Source organism: Labrus bergylta, chromosome 15, assembly GCF_963930695.1.
Source record: "Labrus bergylta chromosome 15, fLabBer1.1, whole genome shotgun sequence".
Classification (NCBI taxonomy): domain Eukaryota; kingdom Metazoa; phylum Chordata; class Actinopteri; order Labriformes; family Labridae; genus Labrus; species Labrus bergylta.
The window spans coordinates 9,391,807-9,412,646 of NC_089209.1; the positions used below are offsets into that span (position 1 = coordinate 9,391,807).

General features: G+C 41.8%; 1 protein-coding gene across 13 annotated transcripts in view; it reads left to right on the forward strand.

Moving 5' to 3' along the window:
* gphnb (gephyrin b) overlaps positions 1-20,840 on the forward strand; it is a 100,174-nt gene that overhangs the window by 63,881 nt on the left and 15,453 nt on the right. For 6 of the 13 annotated variants that reach the window (XM_020628116.3, XM_065963632.1, XM_065963633.1 and 3 more), the window contains exons 9-12: positions 11,556-11,597; positions 13,592-13,666; positions 17,764-17,820; positions 20,415-20,457. In XM_020628116.3, the coding sequence (XP_020483772.1) occupies positions 11,556-11,597; positions 13,592-13,666; positions 17,764-17,820; positions 20,415-20,457 (217 nt within the window). The remainder of the gene's footprint in view (positions 1-11,555; positions 11,598-13,591; positions 13,667-17,763; positions 17,821-20,414; positions 20,458-20,840) is intronic. The other 7 variants (XM_065963640.1, XM_065963641.1, XM_065963636.1 and 4 more) reach the window with 6 other exon arrangements.

Genomic DNA, 20,840 nt, shown 5'->3' on the forward strand with positions numbered 1-20,840 from the left:
TATACATTTACGAGACTGATGCGGGAAAATGCGTTCAGATCATTTTCAGGGTTGCTTATTTTGTATCCTTTGTGTAACCAAGCCCATGGCCATGCACACATCAGAGAAGGTATCAAACATCCCTATTCACAAGTTTGATGAACAACCTTAACTATGACGTGAAGAAGAATAAAGTAAATAGGACTCAGACGTCATTACTTGGCATTCATGGAGTTCATTACATTACACATTCATTACATTCCCTAAGCTGTATACAGTATACAGTATGTCCTGCGTCATTCAGAATCCTGCATCATCACTGCACCAGACAGCAGACACATAGACAATATGTTTTATTCTGGGTCAAGATCCCTCAAGGATCAGGAGAGTCTGGAACATCAACAAGTTCCATGTTATTGTGTCCTCCAGACACACAGTCTGCGTACAATAGTGCCAAGTGTAAAGGAGAGAGAGAAGTCATCGCAGGAATTTAATATTTCTTTCTGTGTAAGGCAGTGTTCATCATTAAAACACCAAATTGAGACGATCCTTTGGAAGAATGGAGTTTAGTAGAGTTCTGGCACTGGTAAATAATCTTCAGCCTCTTTTCACACATGCAGTCCTGAAAATGTTAAGACATTTTCAGAACATCGCGCCCCTGATATCTTCCTGAGTTGCTCTTTCACACACTTTCCTCACAGCAGGAGGATTTCCTTGTTGGACAGGATGAGGTGTCTCAGGAAGCAAGACATAACAAAGAAAAGACGCCGCAGAAGTCACAGTATCCAAGAGGACGGACGGAGCAACAGAATCCAACGCTATATGCTTTATACGATTTTTCACTTTTTATAAATAATAAGTGTGACTGCACGTATTTACTGAATAAACAAAAGATTGATAAATAACTTACTGGTGAGCAGAGAAGACTAGGAAGCAGCTTCATTACCTACATGAAGATCAAACTGGTCGCTCATGGTTGCACGAAACAAACTTGATCACCCCCGACGGCTCACTCGCTCGCAGTTAATGTTCATCAATTTAACCTGCGAAGTTCACACATCGGGTCTCTCCGACTTTTTGCAGAAATTTTACTTTGGTGGAAAAAGGTCTGAATGAAGTCGAATGAATAATAATTTGGACTCTTTTGTTCATACATGCAGCTCACGCATAAAATTAAGGGACATTTTCAGGAGTGTATTGCATGTGTGAAAGTCCTTTTGGTAAAGGTGCATCGTATTCTGCTAATACCTCCTATAGAGTTTTGTACTTGAATATATACTATTATTTGCATTAATTTCTTTGTTATTTCCTTGACTTTGGATGTGTTTTTTTGTGTACATGTGTGTGCATTTAGTGAGTGAGTGTGTGACTGGATGGTTTTATTGGTCTGTACGGACGAGGACAGTAAGGTCTGGCGCAGTGTGACGCGGCTCCGGCTCTATTTTACAGCCTGTGTCGTCATTCCTTACAGGTTTATTCCCCTGTGGGAACCATAGATAGGACTTGTTATATGCCTTTGTGCTCAAGAGGAATTATTCACGTTTGGTTTTACCCGACAGCATTGACCCCTTTTGTGTCGGTTTCCGCGTGTATGTGTATGTGAGTGTGTACCTCTGTAGTCGAGCAGCAGTACCAGTAGATATGTGATATTGTCCTCCTCCAGTACAGAAAGGCTCATAAAAGTGACTCCTCATCTCCTGGCCTGCTGGAGGTGTGGAGGATTTATTATGGAGGGAGTGAGAAAGTAAGGCGACAGAGAAGGAGAGAAGGAATGGAGAGTGGGAGGGAGTGAAAAGAGAGAGAGGGAAGAGAGGGAGAGCTAATGAGTTACAGAGGACAAGGCGACTGAGTGGGAGGTGGGGAAGGAGAGATGGATGTAAATTTCAAAAAAGAAGGAAATGAATGCCGAGGAAGCTGAAGACAGAAACAAGGATGTGATCAGCATACTGCAAGACGTTTCTGTTTTAGACCATTAAAAGATTTTAAAAGGATTGTTTGACATTTCGAAAAAATGTGTAAACACAATATTCCTTGCTTTTGCATTTGCAGCTCGTTAGCTTAGCCTTACGCAAAGACGTGAAAACAGGGAGAGACAGCTAACCTGGATCAGTCAAAGGAAACAAAATACATCTACCAACACCTCTTAAGCTTACTAATTATTTATATTACTTTGTACCTTATTAGCAGAGACGTCACAGAGTATCTGCTAGATTTCTAGCTAGCTTCTCAGGCACAAAAAGATGGGACTGGGAATGAGATACATCATGGTTACCCCAACTTAATATCATAACTTTATTCCTCTACACATTGTTTGTTGCCTAAAATAAGAAGAATGTATGATGTGGTGATTAGCTTGGAGCTCTTTGGACAAAGCTAACCTAGCTGTTTACTGTACACCTCTTTCCAGTCCCTGTGCTAAGCTAATCCAGTTAGCTTTGCAATTACCATGAAGACATGAGAGTGTCGTCATCATAATTTCTGCCAGTGTGTCAGCTTTGTAAGAAGAATTTTTGGTTTGGCTTTTCTGGACAACAGAACTCATGGGAAGAAGAAATGGCATGGCACGAAGCTCAACCTTGTGTTTTCTTTCTTTTTCATTTCATACTTAGTTTGATGATTTAATCTAATATAAAAGGTGTTATCAAATAACAAGCTTTAGAAATGCTTTTAGGCAGCTTTTCGTACTTTTTGACAGAGCTAGGCTAACCTTAAAGACCATAAAGATCAATCCGTCCACCTAACTGTTAGCATGAAACCAAAAGGCAAGTTTCAGACATTCTGCAAATGAAGTACAACCTGAACTCAACCAGTTCCTATTTGTGTTTGTCTTGTTTAAAACATTCACAGGGATACCGGGCCCCAGACAACAAATAGGTTTATAGGCAACCGCAATTAAACATAATTACTTTTTACGTTTTTTATTGCAATAGACTTTAACAAATATTATTTCCAAGTCAATTAAATCAGATAAAAAATGATACCTCTATACTGGCAGCTAATGATATCCCAAGCAGCTTTGACTAAAAAACAGGGGGAAACAGCTAGCTTGGTTCTGTCACAGAAAGTTAACTACACAAACCAGCACCTGAAGCTTGGTCATTAACATTTTATTTGAGTTAACACATAATATTATGTAATATTCTTGACTCAGACCTCCTGGAGTCTGATAGTTTTCTAGCTATAGCTCACAGGCACAGCACGACTCGGGACACAGATACAGTGTTGCGCATAGATTTGACCATATTCACTTTTGTTTAAACCTTTATAAAACATTATAAAACAGATATAATGTGTTGATAAGTGGGCTAAGAGGCACTCCTATGCATATTTTGTTGCTTTGGATGAGCCAGGAAAGCTACATTTTCAATTTTTTTCTCAGCCAGGCTAAGCTAAGTGGCAATTTCTTCACAGAAACCATTAGACTGATATTAATCCTCCCATCTTACTCTCAGCATGAAATCAAAAAGCTGATTCTGTAAAAATAAATCTGGTGGCTTTGTCAAATTTCTCTACATGTTCCCCTTGTATTCAGTCTGTTTCAAAGGTTTTCTATTTGTTTGTTTTTTGCTAGCTTTTGACTTTTCATTTTTAAACGTTGTTGTATTTATTTGAGGACCGCAGTTTTTACATGTTGATTTGGGAGCTTAAGAAGAGTCGGAGCGGGCAGGAAGAGAGTGGGAGGTTGGAAAGGAGATATAGATTTATTAATTTTTTTATTTTTAAAGAAGGAACACAGAGGAAGCAGGGGCGAGTTTGGCTAGTGAGGCCTGCGCTGCCCATCTGCCTAACTGTCCCTTTTTTTGTCCGTTCTTTATCCATCTGTCCATCCCCGAGGCAGAGTCCTGTACTCACCTCACATCAGCCTCAGCCCTAGCATCGCCGCTCTCCCCTTACTCCATCATCTCAAATCAACATGAAAACGACAGAACGACATGCAGAGTTAGGAGAGGTGAAAAAGAGTGAAGGTTGTGAGGAAAGGAGTCACTTTTGACAGTTTCCTCAACAGAAACTGGGGACGCTCGTGGGAAATACACACAGGCGTACCCACACAGACATGCGCTCACACACCTCATTCATGCGTGTATGATTTAGCGCAGCACACAGTGCCGTATGTGCAGCTATATACCTCCTCCTCTCCTCCTCCTCTTCCTTCTCTCTCCTCATTGTCTCTTTGGCTTTTGCATTTCCTTGCAGCTCTTTCACTCTCTAGCAGTCCCCTCTTATCTCACTCTCTCTCTTTCTCTTCCTCTCTGTCTCTCTTTCTCTCTCTCTCTTTCTCTTGCGCTCTCGCTCAACCTCTTCCAGTTAGTGAGTGTGTAAAACTGTGTGTGTGTGTGTTCTTGTGTGCATGTGCCGGGGAGCTCATTCTGTTTCGACTTCAGGCAGAAGATGGTAAGTAATGTCTTTCCCTCCTGCATATCTGAGACAATGTTTACAATTTTTGGATGTGGAGAGGTGTGATTGTTTGTGCAGAAGTGTGCATGTTCAATGAGTGAAGGATTTTGTATTATGAGCAGTGTGGAAATGGGAGTGGATGAAATACGTGTACAGTTTGTATGTATATTTTTAAAAATAATTGGTGCTCTTGCATGTTTACATTTGTGCATGTGTGTGCTGATGCCTGAAGGAGGTATGCTGTCAAATTATGGAGGAGTTCAGGGGGTAGATGGGTGAGTAATGTAGCGATGGGACTGTTGAGTATATATCTTAAACAGGCAGGAGAGCTGCAGGATGAAGAAGAGGAGAAAGGATGAAGGGGCTGTGTTGTGTTTATTGTAGTAGAAGGTGCTGGACTTGCATATAAAAAGAGAGGAGCTAATGCATCTCATGGACATTATCAGTGTTTAAGTCAAGCAATCACCTCCCCTAAACTGATTCTACTACATCCACATTCTCATTTAGCCGCTGCTTTTATCCCAAGCCCCTTACAGCGAATGGAATAAGAAACCCCTTGATCCTGATTCCTCCGCGGTTATCCCTTGTCCCTGGAGTTATCATGTGCTCCCCTCCAGGCACCGACATAGCAGCTTAGCCGGAGCGCTACTGTAAATGGAAATGAGGGCAATATGGATGAAGAAGTGTGGAAGCAGCACCTTCAAATCCATGATGGCTTTAAAGCGCTGACAAGGTTGAAGCAGCAGGGTATTGATGTAGCTGTGTAACCTCTGCCGATACGTCCGATTCAGCGATAAATTCAGAGCTTCATGTCATGCTACACAAAGATTCCCACAGTGTGCGAAGAATAGAATCATGCCGGGCTAGTTCATTCCTTTTGTTCTTGTTTTTGCTGTTTTACCCATGTTAGGACAGACAAACTAATTCAAAATGAAACAGTCAAGATTTTGTTCACCTAAATCTTTTAGCTTATAAAGTACAATACGCGATTTACTGGGGGGAGGATGCTTTTGTATCCATTTTTTTTTTGTATTCAATTTCATTTTCTTCTCAAAATGTGTGTAAAAATGTATCATTATTTGTGACATCGTCAATGGAGTATTTGAAAATACTACCACAATCTTGTCTGTAAGCTTATTATGAAGTTATTGCAAGCAGGTAGCTTAAGCCCTAGATTGTGCAAAGCCTCAAAACAAGAGCAAAGAGCTAGCAGGACATTGTCACAGCAAATAAAATACACATATCAGCACCTCTAGAGCTTACTAATGAACATTTTATGTTAGTTAATACTTTTCTCTTCTTCTCTGCTAGTTTTCTGGCTATAGCTAACAGGCACAAGACTCGGGGAACAAGTATTCTTGTATTCTTAACAGTTTTTGTAGTTGTATGTTTCAACAATAAAGTAAAAATGTGTTTATAAGTGAGTTTTGGAAGTGCTAATACGGAGTTTGTTGCTTTTGGATCCAAGAAAGCTGTCATCCTTCTTTCGATGTTTTTTTAGCGAGGCTAAGCTAAGTGTCATTTCCTTCGCATATATGAAACACACAAGATTGATTTCAATCTTTCTAACTTACTCCCAGCATGAAAACAAAAAAGAAAGATTTGCAAATTTTAAGATAAGGCGAAAGACAAAACATGTTACTGGACTAGAATAAAGAAACATTTTATTTGTTTTCCAAAAAAAACAGGTACTGGACATGTAATATTCTAGTCAGATAGTCAGATTGTTTTTGAAGAAAGAATTGAATTTTCACAGGAACATTTTTTCAGTGTGCTACTGTACACTTTTTCCCCCTTTTAAAACATCTGATTGAATCATTCTTTATATAACCTTACAGAAAAAAGAAACATCAATGTCAAGCTGTAAAGAAGAATTGTTCTACCAGATCAAATGTGAGGTGCAGGGAAGGATGGCTGAGATAGCCGGGTTTTGCAGAAGGCGGGATGTATTAGAATATGTGTGATATATTGTTGCAGAGAGTAGATGACAGGAGGTGAGGCCAGAAGGAAAAGTGCTCCTTTGTCCCTGATTAATGTAACCACATTCTGCTCTTTTTGGCACATTGCACCCATGGAACATTTGGGTCAAATTGCTTCGGGCATTAAGTCAAACTCACATCAGTGGAGCTTGTTCATGTGTGCATACAGCATGTGTTGGGATGTGTTATTTTCTATATATGATGTATTCATCACAAATCTACAAGTAAAGTATGATTTTTACTGTCAAAGAGTGTTCCAACAGGTCTTTCATTCGACACATTAAGATCATGCTTCTGTACATGTGTAGTTTGCATGCACTGTACGCGATATTATATTTGTCTGGAGTTACTCTCACTCACTGACTCTGAGAGTTTGCCTCGAGGGAGACCGAGAAAGAATAGAAAGAGTACAAGAGAGCCTTGACAAGAGAGACAGAAAGAGAGACAGACAGATAGATGGAACAGAGTGGAGAAAGCAGGCAGAAAATGAAAGGCAGCAAGGGGAATGGATTGTCGGACCAGCTGTACTGAGCGTGCTCAGTCACCATGTGGGCGAGGAGGGGGGGTTGCTAGTGAGCAGTATAACACAGGCCTGTCAAATCTGCTCTGCCATGCTGGCAAATCACTCAATAGCTCATTAATTTGTGGTATGTAGAGACATGACGAGGGCCACAGGAGGGCAGTGATGAATGACAATACAACACATAGCACATGCTTCCGGTCAGCTGTGGTTACTGGTTGTTTGGCGTCTCCAGCATGGCTTCCTTCCCATGCTTTGTTTACTCTGATGGGGGACATGGAGAGCAAGTTGTTTCTTCTTTCAATAAATCGCTTTTTGTTAAGATGTTAGCACAAAATTTGAAATCAGTTTCGCATTGGCTTCATTTGCAACAGTAGACAAGGAGAGTCCTTCTTTATTTAGTGATATGTTTTGTTCTTTCATGTATTTGGGGCAGTTTTGACTTTGGCTCGTACTACATTGAAACACCTATTTTTAGGGAATTTGCCAATAAAACCTCGAGCAAAGGATCAATCAGTTCAATCAAGCAACTCAGGAACATTTAAAATGCTTGTCTTAATATGAGTTGTAGCAGACTGCATAAGGAGCTACATGCTTGCAACTGCCAGCAAAGTAAAAGCTTCCTCTATACGCTGGCGCAGACCATCACTCTCATTTATATCAGTGCCTGTGTGTGTGTGTGTGTGTGTTGAGAGTCCATCATAATGGTATCCTGTGGAGTTTTTGACTACCACTGTGATACACATTTCACGGACAGTTTCACACTGTTTCATTGATCTTCAGTTGTAAAAGTGCAACCGCAATGAAAGCAGTAAATAAGAAGAGTGTACTCTTGTGATTGTGGTTTTAAACAATGTAGGGTTTTGAAAAACTTGGCAAATGATTAATGTAGAAAAAAAAATCCACTGAGCATTTAGGGAGAAACAATGAAACTAAACAGAAACTTTATTTACAAATGAAATCCCCAGGTTGCCTTTAATGGCTCGTGTCTATAGGTACAGTGTGTGAATTCAGCAGTAATCTAAATTTAACGTATTGGTTCGTGATTTTACCAACATTTGTGAAACCTGCTGTGATCTAGATGATTTAGCTTTGGTTTCAGTGTTTTTGCAGTGTTGCTGCAAAGACTGCTTTTTTGTCAGTGAAGGCCAGGCCCATTACAGATGCTTTAACTTGATGTTTAGATTTTGCATTTGAATGTTTTATTCCTGAACATAGTATATTAGTTTGTATACATTTGTTAAAGTAAGATGTTGCCCATTTTATAGCCACCCACTTCTAGTGTCATAGGATTAGACAATGTTGTAAAAACTGACATTCATATCATTTGAAAGATGGTTTATAAATTGAAAGGTATACAGCTTTAAAGGAAGAATGTGCAACTTTTTGATCCAGTAAATGTCGCCCTTGAGCACCAGCATGAAACCAAAACAAACTGCTCTTTGGCAACACCTCCGCCATACTGAAGTCTCTTCTCCATCGACACACCTACAACCCTCTTCCTTTCGCATTCGACCGAAGGAGTCAAGCCCAATCGGCGGACAAACTTTTCCTTTGCTCGAACTGCAATTGCCTTTGACCTGTTGTGTTAGCAGGCTATTGTTAGCGCTCTTTAGTTATCTTGAAGCTTCACATCGCATGTATATTTACACGGACTGATCATGATCTAAAAGCGTTTACGTGATTCAAACGAGCAATGTTGGTGAAATGAGCTTTCTCCCAACAGCCACCTTGCTGCTACAGCATTTAGGAGATCCACGTGTAGTTAACTCTCAGTTTTTTCAATTTTGAACCTCCTGTGGTTTCCTGCCAGTGTCCATTATCTGCGCCGTGACTTTGATGAGGGCAACTACTGTGAATCTTCAGGATTTAAATGAGTGAGGGATTGGATGCTCATCTCCTCGACAGCCCTACTTAAAAAAAAAAAAAAGCAATCTATTATTTAATCAAAAATGGAACAGTTTCATGAGGAAAGGTCAGGAATAGCTAATGTCTTTAGTCATTATTTACAGTAAGCTTGGCTCCCTTTCAAGCCATTATTTTGCCAGGAATACATTCGATTTTGATTTGACATTTTGATTTAATTAGTTAAATTTAATTTCCCAGCGATATCTCATTTTTAGAGCTGGAAGCACTCTTGGATCAGCAAAAAGCGTTTTTCGATGTTTTGACAGAACACCACACGACTGGGTGCTTTCTTGGACTCTCCTGCCAGTAAATTAACAAGCATGCCAACTGTACAGAAATCCAGATCCCAATCATTTCTTATCTGTCCACCAGAGTTTAGAGTAATCTCTGTGAGCATCTTGTACAAAGAGGCAGAACTGTAACCTCCTTCCAACCTCATTAGTGTAGGTAATAAAACTCTTCATGTGCCGAGCTATTTGAAGAGCCTTACTGCAGCATGAATGGAAGTCCTCCAATCATGGCTGACCCCAGTAGACCAGTGATAGGTGATACTTTGGGATGCTAGAAAGAAATTACATTGCAGTTTATTGACGCATGTTATTTCCCATGTGATTCCAGGCATGTTGCGTTGTGAACAACAACTGTACGCTTAATCAGCGACGAAGGGATGTTGCGTCTGACCCATTTCAGATCAATGATTGTCACTTGGATTGATTGCAAAGCTGTTGTAATGAGGTTTGAAACATTTATCAGTAACTGATCTGGATTCGTGGGGGCCTTCCAAATCATTGATCTTTAAATGTAGTCGAGCTTCAGAAAATGTACAACCACTGGAGCAGTGTGATGTTGATGGTTACAATATTAACAAGGTTATGTACTTTTAGAAAGTGTCCTACAGATTGAAGCATGGCCTTTGATATTCAAGGCGGCGAGTTGGTATTTTTGCTTGAACATTCAATATGTTATTCATGTTTTGATGGCATATTGATAAGTCATCATTTGGTTTTAATTGGCCGTTGCTTTTGTTGGTGGTTTGAGAATAAAGATAATGTAGAGAAATGTGTCTGTACCTTTACAAAACACAACAGTAGCCTGTTTGCATCTCGTTTTTTTTTGTTATAAGGTATTCAGCCAAGACCGCCTTTTACACTGCTTGTCCAGACTCAGATTTTTGAGTATACAAGGAGCTCTTACATCCTGGATTAGAATGACTATGGGATAGTATAATAGTATTGCAACAAGTCATTCATATCATTAGTGAGATACTCTTTCTATTATAAGCCTGTGGCAGTGAAAGCTTTGATGTTCAGTTATAACTGAGGACTTGTGGATTATATTTCAAGCCTTATTATTATACAAAAACACACTCGACACAAAGCTGATACACATGTACGATTAAGCTGCAATTGACAGTGTTCAAAATGTGTGATGTTTTTCTCCTATTGTTGTGGTGGAGAGCCCCAATGCAACTCCTTCCTGCTGTCCTGACCTGTCCTTTTCTGACCTTTCTTTGGTGTCCTGACCTCATCTTCCTACCTAGGCTTCACTTTTGTGTCTTGACCTATCCTGTCCTGTCCAGCCCGTCATTTCCTGAACTATTCTATCCTTTTCGGACTTCAACTTTTCCTGTCGTCTAAGCTCCATTCCTGCCCTGACTTGTACTTTCTTACCCTGACTTGTACTTTCATGACCTGTACTGTATACTACCATGACAAAAAATATTGTTTTATGACCAATATTGTCCCGACAAGTGTCTCTGAACCTGACACTGACTTATCCTTTTTGTTCCTGTACTTTACTTTACTGTCCTAACCACTATCCCATGAGACCATGTCCTATATTGCCCTGACCCGTCTTGTTTTGTCCTGTCCTGACCTGTAAGTTCCTAACCTGTCCTTACCTGTTCTGTCAGTTCCTGTCCTGCCCTGTACTTTTTGGAATGTTCCGTCCTGGCCTATCCTGACCTACTCTATTGTCTGGACCTGGACCTATGACCTATTCTGTCTTTTCCTGAAGTAAACCGTACAGCTCTGTTCTGTTCTGTCCTGTACTGTCCTTACCTGTACTCTTTTCCTCACCTTTCCTGTCCTTCCCGTATGTAAACTGTCCTATTCTGTCTAGACCTGTCCTTTTTTCCTGTCCTGTCCATTATTTTGTTGCCCTGACTTGCACTGCCCTTTCCTGCCCAGTCCAGTCCTGTCCTGACCTTTACTTGACCGTCCTGTCCTGTACTCTCCTGACCAGTCTTCTTCTGACCTGTAGTGTCCTGGACTAAACCTGTCTGCCTCTTCTTTCCTTCCCTGTCTGATCTGAACTTCATTTTCTTGTTCTTTTCTGTCCTCTCCTATAGTCCTGATCTAATCCTTTCCTGTACTATAATGTTCTGACCTGTACTTTCCTGTCCAAACCAGACCTGTAAAGTCCTGTCCTGTACTTTACTGGCCCCTTTCCTGTCCAGTATTGTCCTATCCTGATCTTTAATCTCCTGTACTGAACATGTCTGCCTGTCCTGTCCTGTCCTTTCCTGTTCTCTATCTCTTGTCCTGTCCTGTCCTGTCCCTACCTGTCCTGTCTGCCATGCCCTTGGCTGCCTTGGCCCATCCGAGACAGTCACACAGAGAACTGTTAGCAGATGTCCGTCTGAAAGACAGGGGGCGCTGTCTGCCTAGTCCGTCAGTCTCTGTGTGCCTCTGTCCTCCCGCTCGACCTGGCTTTGGCTCTGTTAACCCTCTTCTCCCTTCCTCTCTCTCTCTCTCTCTCTTTCGCGGCACCAGGCGCGGCTCCCCTCCTGTTCATCTACCCTAAGCATTGCTGAGGTACTCCTGCATGGGTTCTAATGCATCGATACGGCCGTCACCATGGCATCAGTGTCTTCTCCCTCCATCTCCAAACACACTCCTTACTCCCTGCATGCTTTCCCTCCTGAACATCTATCCCTTTGTGTGTGCTTGTACTGTCCTGCCTGCTGCCTTCCTGCTGTCTCTCTGTGGTTTTCTTCCCATAATCCTTTCTGTTCCTCCTCTGTTTTTGTGTGGATGTGGTCCTGTTTGTGTTTTTTCTTTTGATTTTGTCTTGTAGCAAAAATGTTCTGTTGCCTCATTTTTGTACACAAACTGTATCTAACCCTTCCCACACTCGCACACCCTCCAAAAATAAAAATAAAAACACTTCCATCACTTGGCATATTCCTCAAATGCGTTTCAACCTCAGAACTGAAGTTGAAAGATGCTTGAATTATGTATTGAATGAAAGTGATATTGCTTGCACAAACAAAGTGTGTTTTTCTCCCTCTGTGTACACACCTCGGTTCCTTTAACACTCACACAAACACACAGCAGCGTGTAAAAGGGAAAAAGGCCGGATAAATGTGCCGTGAGCCTTTTTGCAGCTCCTGTGCTTATTACTCTGGTCATGGCCCAAAGACTCTGATCTGTAAAGACACTGCCTCAATGCAAGGGCATGGAGGATCGCTGACACTTGCCCTATCTGGTGTTGGAATCAATGATTTATTGTAATTGCAAAGTAATGGAAACTGGAAGAGTTTGCAGACAGTGCTGAAAACATATTGTACCTTAAAGGTTATATAAGATGTGCATACGATCATCTCTTTTACCAAAAGATGATCCATTCCATGTTGATGAAAAGATGATGTCCTCAAGTGGTATATTTTAAAGCCTTACAAGAATACAAAATACACTACATAATGTAATCATTAAATATGACACACACTATTGTACAATACCGTAGGATACACTTTATTATCCCCAGAGGGAAATGTATCTTGGACTAAAGTGCTTTTAGCAGCGTCCACAGCAGCAGTAAGCTTCAGTTTAAGCTTCGGTTTCTAATTGTTAATTAAATTAGAAACATTGTTTCTAACCGTACCTTGAATACATTTACATAAGATGTTTACCTACTTCCATGATTTCTAGTAAAAAAAAAAAAATCTTTGTTTCTTTATTTGTTGTTCATGTTACTAATCTATTTTAATAGGAATGTGCTGCAAATGTTTTTTTTCCTGGTCTATAGTCCTTTGAAATCCCAATTGAAGTTATCCAAAATAAAAATTGTACTGCGACCATGTTTGAAAAATAAAGTTCATTGTAATATCAAAAATTGATGTTGGGATCAGCCTAGAACTAATTCGGTATCGGTACCTTCAATGCTGAACTTCCTAGACCTTATTCTAGATCTTATTGAACTGCAGAAATATGTCCCCAAAAAAAAAGTCTGAGCATTGCCTTATTTCCTTAATAATTTCCCATTTTTCTTTGGCAGTCCAGAGTAAAGTGAAACACCAAAGTGTAACTGAATCAGAAAATGTACAACTCCCCCTCCCAGAATGTCAGATATTTACAGACAGAGGTCTTGGGCACAACCAGAGGTCAGGCACTCACTTGTGTTTCACTTCTTAACTTGCACACACACACTGATAGAGGAATGTGTCCACAGTCGCAGCGCTATACTGGAACTGTATTTTTTCTGGTCTTCACCCATCTTTGTGTTTTTGTTTTGTTAGTGGTTAGTGTTTTCTAGTAAGTTGTTCGGCACTATTTTATATATATTTTTTAATTTCCTTTGATCGGATTGCAAGATGTGCTAACTGGCTTAGATGTGGCATGTGTGCGTGTGTGCGCTTCAGGTGTGTTCAGGAGACAATGTGAGCAAGTGTTTTGTTTTGAAGTGCCACAAACTAAAAAGTGTTGTATTGATCAGAGTGGGTGTGGCAATGCCTGTTGCCTGCACATGCGTGTGTGAGAGTGTGTGTGTGTGGCCTGAAGGTGAGTGACTATCCTGTGGCTTCCCCCAGGCCTCACGGAGAGAATTCAGGGCTCACCTGGATGAGGTCATCACGCTCAAGTCAAGGTACTCTACCTTGGACCAGGTAAACCCGTTAACCTTCTACCAATCTCTATTCTACCTGCATGAAGGCCAATGGCATCCCACGTAGCACCTCACCGCACACACACCAACACACCAACACACACACACACACACACACACACACACACACACACACACACACACACAGGCAGGGAGGCAGCTGAGGAAGAGAGGCACACAGAGCACATAATATTATAGACAAGGTCACTCTGGGAAACTATTTGATATAGCATGTAGCTTAGGAAGCACACCTTGTTATACTTTGCTGATAATCCAAAACAATAAGAACACTATATGTAGTTTTGTTTAGCCTATTAAAGCAGTGGGATATTCATAGCGTAGACCACATGGACCCCATTTACACTTGGTTAAACATTTGATCTGTGTTGTGATATGTTTGGGAGCAGTATACGGTATGGAAAAAGATTTTCCAGGAAACACATTTGGCAGTTTTCCTGACATGCTTTATGATCACTTTGCGTGAAAGCAGCCTGGACTACCATAAAGTGTTAACAGGCCTCTTATGAGTGAAGGGCTTTCACGTGTACAAACAGTTTTAGTTGAACATTACATGTAGATATTTCTGGCAGAACTGCATTGTCAGTGCTCACCAGGAAAACATATAAACATCATTGCTCCCAATAAAGATTTGTTAATTTTTGACTCTAAATCTAGTGTAAGCTGTGGGATATTTTTCCCTACGTATGCTGCTCGTATTGTCATAAATACCTAAAGTTTTTTCCCCCAAAGTTTGACTTAATCTTGGGAAAAGTATTAAATGTAAATGTTTGGAAAGTCTCCCTGCTCTGTGAACCTTTAAAGAACCACTTTCAAAAGGAAAAGTTTCAGAATCCATAGAGCAGCATCCTGTCCATCGACCTACAGCATGCCTAACGGGCATACTGAGATCTGATCACAATATTGACAATATTTACACATTTTAATTCATCCTTATTAATATATGTATAAATGCATAGAACAGGGAGCTACTATTAATTTCTAGATAACATATCCACATGAGATGTTTGAACCACTTGTTGATTGGGTCACATATCACACTCCCCCATTCGTCACATATCTGCAGGGGAAGATTAGCAGAACACAGGACATTCAGAGAGAGGGTTCTCCAATTGCTCTATTGACACACATGGCAATAAAGTTGGAGAAAACTGAGAACAAGTCAAAAGAAATTGAGCAGCGGTTGAGTTTGAGGATTCCCTGTGTATCACCATACTTAATGGTCAGCAACACTCCTTTCCATTGCCTCTCTCTTTCTCTCTCTCTCTCTCTCTCTCTCTAAAGATCTCCACCAGCACTCATGTTCTCGCATCCATCACTCATCTGGTCTTTTTGATGTGATCAGTGTATTTAGCTGGTTATATTGTGGTGTTTTATTTCCAAGGAGTGTGTGAATGTTAGAGCTTCATCCGAATTTGAGCACGAGTGTGTGTCTAGGTTAACAGATGATCGCTGCGGCAGCGATTGGGGATACCAAAATAGCTCCGCAATCAGAGGCCTTCACCAGAGCCCACTTTTCTTCAGCCTTGTCACTCTTTTGTCGCCCCCCCCCCCCCCCCCCCCCCCTCAGATGGACGGGGGACTCGGCTCTGGATTGCCAGAGTAGAGTTTCATCCTCCCCTCCACCACTCTGTCGTATCACTCCCGCATCTTGTCCTCTTCTCCCTCTCTCTTGGGGCGAGGGAGTCCAAGCCAGTTTCCTTGCCCTGTCACAACCCTTTCCCGTACACCCAGGACAGATAAATCTTCCCCCGTTTTGCATAATTCGTCTGACAGCCCCCTTTGTTTTTAGTGCTGAGCTCAGCACCTCAGCAGTTGCATCCCATCATTTCCTGGAGCGTCTCCTCAGCTGGCTGCTTATCAGCCTCATCGATTCCCTCATCCCTCCCCCACCCCCCTCCCCCCTCCTTGGAGCCACGCATCTCGCTGACCTCTCCATGCTCACTATTCTTGGTCTGTAGACTCTGCCACAAGCACAGACCATTGATCATCCTGGCAGATCCTCATGACAACCTGTCGTCAGGCTGTTTCCTTGAGGACAGCAGGGTTGGCATGTAGAGTGATTAGTGTTTCTGGCCTTTAATTTGTGTGTGTGTGTGTGTTTGCTTTTAAATTCCAAGCATCCTGCGACGTTCAATTAAGACGTTTTAGTCATTGTCAGGCCCAAATCCTCAGGAACACACACACACACACACACACACACACACACACACACACACACAAATACGACAACAATCGCTTTCGGTGACTTTGTCTTATTTTCTTTTATATTTTCAGACCTGCTCTCTTTGCGTTTGTATGTATGAGGTGTGAGTGCTGACATCTGCATCCCTCACATGAGCTCATTCTCTTCTCCCACATTGTCACTTTCTCAGGAACAGGGGGATTATAGTAGAGGAAAGATTAGAATGGCGTGTGAGAGTATTTGACAGTCTGCTTTGTCTTCTTTCTTTTTTGCCCCCCCTCCCCCCCTCCCCCCTCCCCCCCCCTTTATACATCAAACACCTTCATCCTGCTTCTGCACTCCACATACTCTCCTCACTCCCCTCCTAACTCACCCCCCGTGTAGCTTGTCCACTGTGTTCATCTCCTATGCAAACTGCCCCCCCTCCTTCTCCCCCTCATTCCTGTCTGATGGTATGATCCTTTCTATTTAGCTTTTTGTCCATACTGAGGTCTTGTTGTAGTGTCATCACTCCACACTGCATCGTTTTTCTTAAGCTGTATCTTAGCTGACATTGACTGTGTATTTACTGCATTTATCCAGCTGCAGGACAGAGTAATAAGAGATTTCATTATGAAGGCGTGTGTGTGAAACTGGATTAGGAAGTAGTTACTTGTGGTCCTTGTGGTTTTGTCTGTGTGTTTATAGAGACTAGCAAGGCAGTGATGTAATTGTTCTGCGTTGTGTCTTGTTTTCTTATTTTGGATGTCTGTTGCAGTTCGTTTTTTTTTTGTTTTGTTTTTTTTAGCAAAGCACACCTTGTACTTAAAAATGTCCCAGCTGTTGATCGTTAGTTTTTCCACATGTGCTTTCTCAATGTCTGCAAGTTTGATCTGTGTCATGCTATAGCTGTATTTAGCTCCCTAAATCCCAGACCTCTTTTTCTGCCTTTTTGTCACCATTCTTCTGTCTCTCCCTCTGTACACGACGCTGGTGCAGCTGTGGCACAAATTTCCTGTCAGTAACAGCTGGTACCATCATGGAGGTCCACTGGAAAAAAAGGGTATATTCAGAATAAATGTAAAAAAATAATAATAATAACAAGGACCCCATACAGAACAATAGAAATACCTGCCGCACATGTGGTTCATTTAGTTTAATTATGATAAGAGAGAAGCAGGAAACAGTCTGGTCAAGCAGAGAGCTCACTTTGCGTCAACTAACAGCTACTCCTTTGGATAAAATTAGCAACAGGGATGTGTCTAACAAACAGGTTCTATATCATATTATAACATAGTGCAGTATTATATGCTACAGAGACGAGACTTGTCAGTAGTCAGTCATTTCATTGTTGCGTTAAATGTGATTTGTTGAAAGGTTGAAAAATCGCCACCTTTTATTATTTGAAGGAAATGACCGGAGAGTTCAATGACCCTGCAAACTTTCGCCGAATGTCTCAATCCAGAATGACAAATGTCAACGGAAGAATTCTTTCTTCTTCGTTAAAACAGTGCAAAAAGAAATCAAACAGGACTCATTTTGAGAAGGTTAGGATGAATAATTCAAAACGTAATCAAGCAGTCATCCCCAAAGTTGCGCAAGAGGTTATATGGCATCCAGTATGGCCTCCAGTATGGCCTCCAAATGGCGCATTACACCACCTTAAAGCTGACTAGACATGCTCTCTATTTCTATCTTTTTCTGATTCATTCTCGGCTCTCTCTCTCTCTCTGCTGCTCTCTTCCCTTATCCTGTCAGGGTTGCTTGTCGTAGTGGATGCCTGTATGTCTGTCTGTCTGTCCGTCCTCTCGTCCGTCAGTCTGTCTTGTCTGTCTGTCTGTCAGTCTGTCTGTAGTGTTGTGGTTGCCGGGAACAGATGCACTGATGCCTGTGATTCGATGCTTTATCTCCACTAGCTCCAGTGTAGGTTGGAGGGGCTTAAAGATGATCGCAGGAGGACCTTCAGCTCTCGAGTAACTATCCCTCCCCTCCTCCTCCTCCTCCTCCTCCTCTCCCTTCTTTTACCTTCCCCCCTCACCCTCCTCCGAGGAGCGCGCAAAACAAACGCCCCCCTCCTCCTCTCCTCCCCTTCTTCGCTTGCCTCGCTATCTCTTCAGCTCTTGCTCACTCTCTCTTCTTTCTGTTTGTCTCTATCTGTCTGTCTGTCTGTCTGTCGGTCACTCTCTCTCCCTCTCACTTTTTTCTCTGTCCTGTCTTCGAGGTTTCCCTCTTCCTCCGTCTCCCACGCTCTCTTTTCTGTCTCTCGTTGTCCAGTTTCTTCCGTCTGTCTCCTTTATCTTTCTCCATCTTTGTCTCTGCGGTTTAACATGCTCTGCTTTCAGTAGCTCTGTCTGGTGTGCTGGATGTCTGTTTAGTAGATGCCATCAGGCCGCTCTCGTGGTCTTTCTTGTTTTTTCGTTCTTTTCTTCCTGTTTTCTCCTCGTTTCTGCTGTGTCTCGGCTCTGTAGTTTAGTGAAGTCTGTCTTTAAGTACCTGCTTCTTGTTTTTGTTTCTTTTCTTTACGGGCTGTGGGACCACGTCATGCTGATCCTCATCCATCCACCCCCTTTCTCTCTCTCTCTCTCTCTACCTACCTTCCTGTCTTTTTCTATCCCTCAGTCTCTCCATCCCTTCTCCCTCTCCTCCTTCACCATCCCATCCCGCCACCTTGCCCCACCTCCCATCGCCCACCCAATCACTTTGGCTGTTTGGTGCCCAGTGGTGTCACAGTATTAGCGTAGCTATGATGGCACTGAGGGAGGGGAGGAGGGCGAAAGGGGGTGGGTGTTTTGGTTCTCCATACACCACACACTGCCCACAATAGATTCAAGGGAGGTCACAGGTTATTGACTCGTAGTTGTATTAAATGACAGTGTTAAACCCCAGAGAGCGAAAAAAAAAAAAAAGAGAAAACCCAACATTTAATTAAGTACGTCAGTCAGTCAGGCCGGAAAGAATGCCAAAAGACAAACAGAGCTGAAAAATTCACCAAAATCTCCATCTTGGCCTTCCTTTAAATGAGCCAAAAGACACTTTTTAAGAAGCAGTTTTTAAGTTTAGGCAACTGCCTTGAATCCCAAAAGACTGTAACATTTTGGCATCAGAATAGATCTTGGCTGAATTTCTAAGCTCCCACTACACCCAGAGCTATATCTGTGTAGTGATACTATTTTTCTGTGCCAATCTTGTAGCTTGATAAAAAAGCAACTTGTGATTCTCCTTCCCTTATTTAGTCTTTCCCTGAGGCTGAGCTTCCCAAAAGCATGCTTGTACTGTAACACGGGATCTTCTTTATAAAAGGGGTTTAAAGCTGCTGTGTAGCATCGGTAGTATTTGTGTATCAGAGCTATGTTAAGTTTTCTATTAAAAAAAACAATCATCAACAGAATGATTACCAGGAGGCTTGCAGCTTGTACCATCAGTGACGAGGTGAAAGGGGACCCCTGGTATGTTGTACCACCACAATCTATTATGTAGCCTATTATTGGTCGACAGTGTACCCAAAACTAACGCCATGTATTTGCTTCCATTGAGAAGTCGTGTCTTTCAACATCAAACAGGATTACAACGCTCCTCTCAACCTTACTGTTCTCAATTCAACACTTATTTTGAGCATCTTTTGAAAATGAGCTGCATCCAAACGGACCGGTACAATGGCACAGTCATACAAGTGTGTATTCCTTAATCTGCTTTTCACAAGGTGTTGGTCAAGCAGTTTGTCCCCAGTGCGTTACACGGACAAAGAAGGAGTTTATTCTGACTTTGGATATCATAGCTCGACAAAAGAGAATGTATGTCTAAAGTCACAATTTAAAGTATCAACAATGGAAATGTAAATGAGAGCTAGCCTGATGCTTTACAGGCCAAATAGTTGTTTTAACGTTAGTCACACAGGCAAATAGCCAAACATAGTTTAGATGAAATTAAATTATTTTTGGAAGGCACCAGAGGTGGCCAATCAGATATCAAGGTGGGCCCCATGCCACCTTTTTGCCAGACCTCTGGACACGCTCCTGCAGTATACCTATAAACAAGATGGTTTTAGGAAGCTCGGCCCAGATTTACCCCCTCTGCTCTCCTCCCTACATTGCCATAGATAACAAGTAGATAAACCCGAGTGTAGCTGTCAAGCAGCATCAGCCAATTCCCAAGGAATCCAAGCATCCTGCACCACATCTGAACAGCCACTATCTATACTGGACACTACATCTCCACTACATTTGATGTTACACCGTAGCACAGTTAATACATCTGTTTTGACCTTGTGATACGATACTGTCACTCTGTATGTTGTCGCCTTTGTCTATATATTCCTTATAGTGCCATGTAATTAAGTGCATTTATAAGTGTGCGTAATGTAAGTAAGTAAGTGATGATAATGATAATGCAGGACAAAGTGCACAGTGTAGTGTGACACGGCTCTTGCCAATGCTTTTGATTGTTTGAACGGCTTCTCATGTCAAGCATCTGAGCGGCTCAGTTTATCTCAAATTACCACTACCTTTGCTTTCTCTCTCTTTCCATTTCTTCTTGACCTCTCTCCCAAATCGCTCCCTCCATCTTTTAGGTGCAGTCACGATGCAGCAGCAAAGAAAATATCCTACGATCAAGTGAGTACTTCAGTTTGCAACTTGAAAGAACTCTCTTTGACTTGATAGTCATGTCTATGTATGTGACTAAAAATGTGCTCTCAAACATGAATAAATAGATTCTAAAGTCTTGTTATGTGACAAAGAGAGCATGGTATGCGTGTTTGGCTGTCTGCAACTGCTGTGTTACATTTGCTGCTGTGTGTGTTGGAGTGTGTGTGTGTGTGTGTGTGTGTGTGTGTGTGTGTGTGTGTGTGTGTGTGTGTGATGTTTTGCCAGGGGTTGTTAAGCCCCATGTTAAGCATCAGAATATGCTGTGGAAGCGTAAGAGTATGTTTAAAGGAAAAAAATTGGGTCAAGGGAAATCAAAGCACAGCGCCTATTCTTCGCTGTGAAGCAGAGAG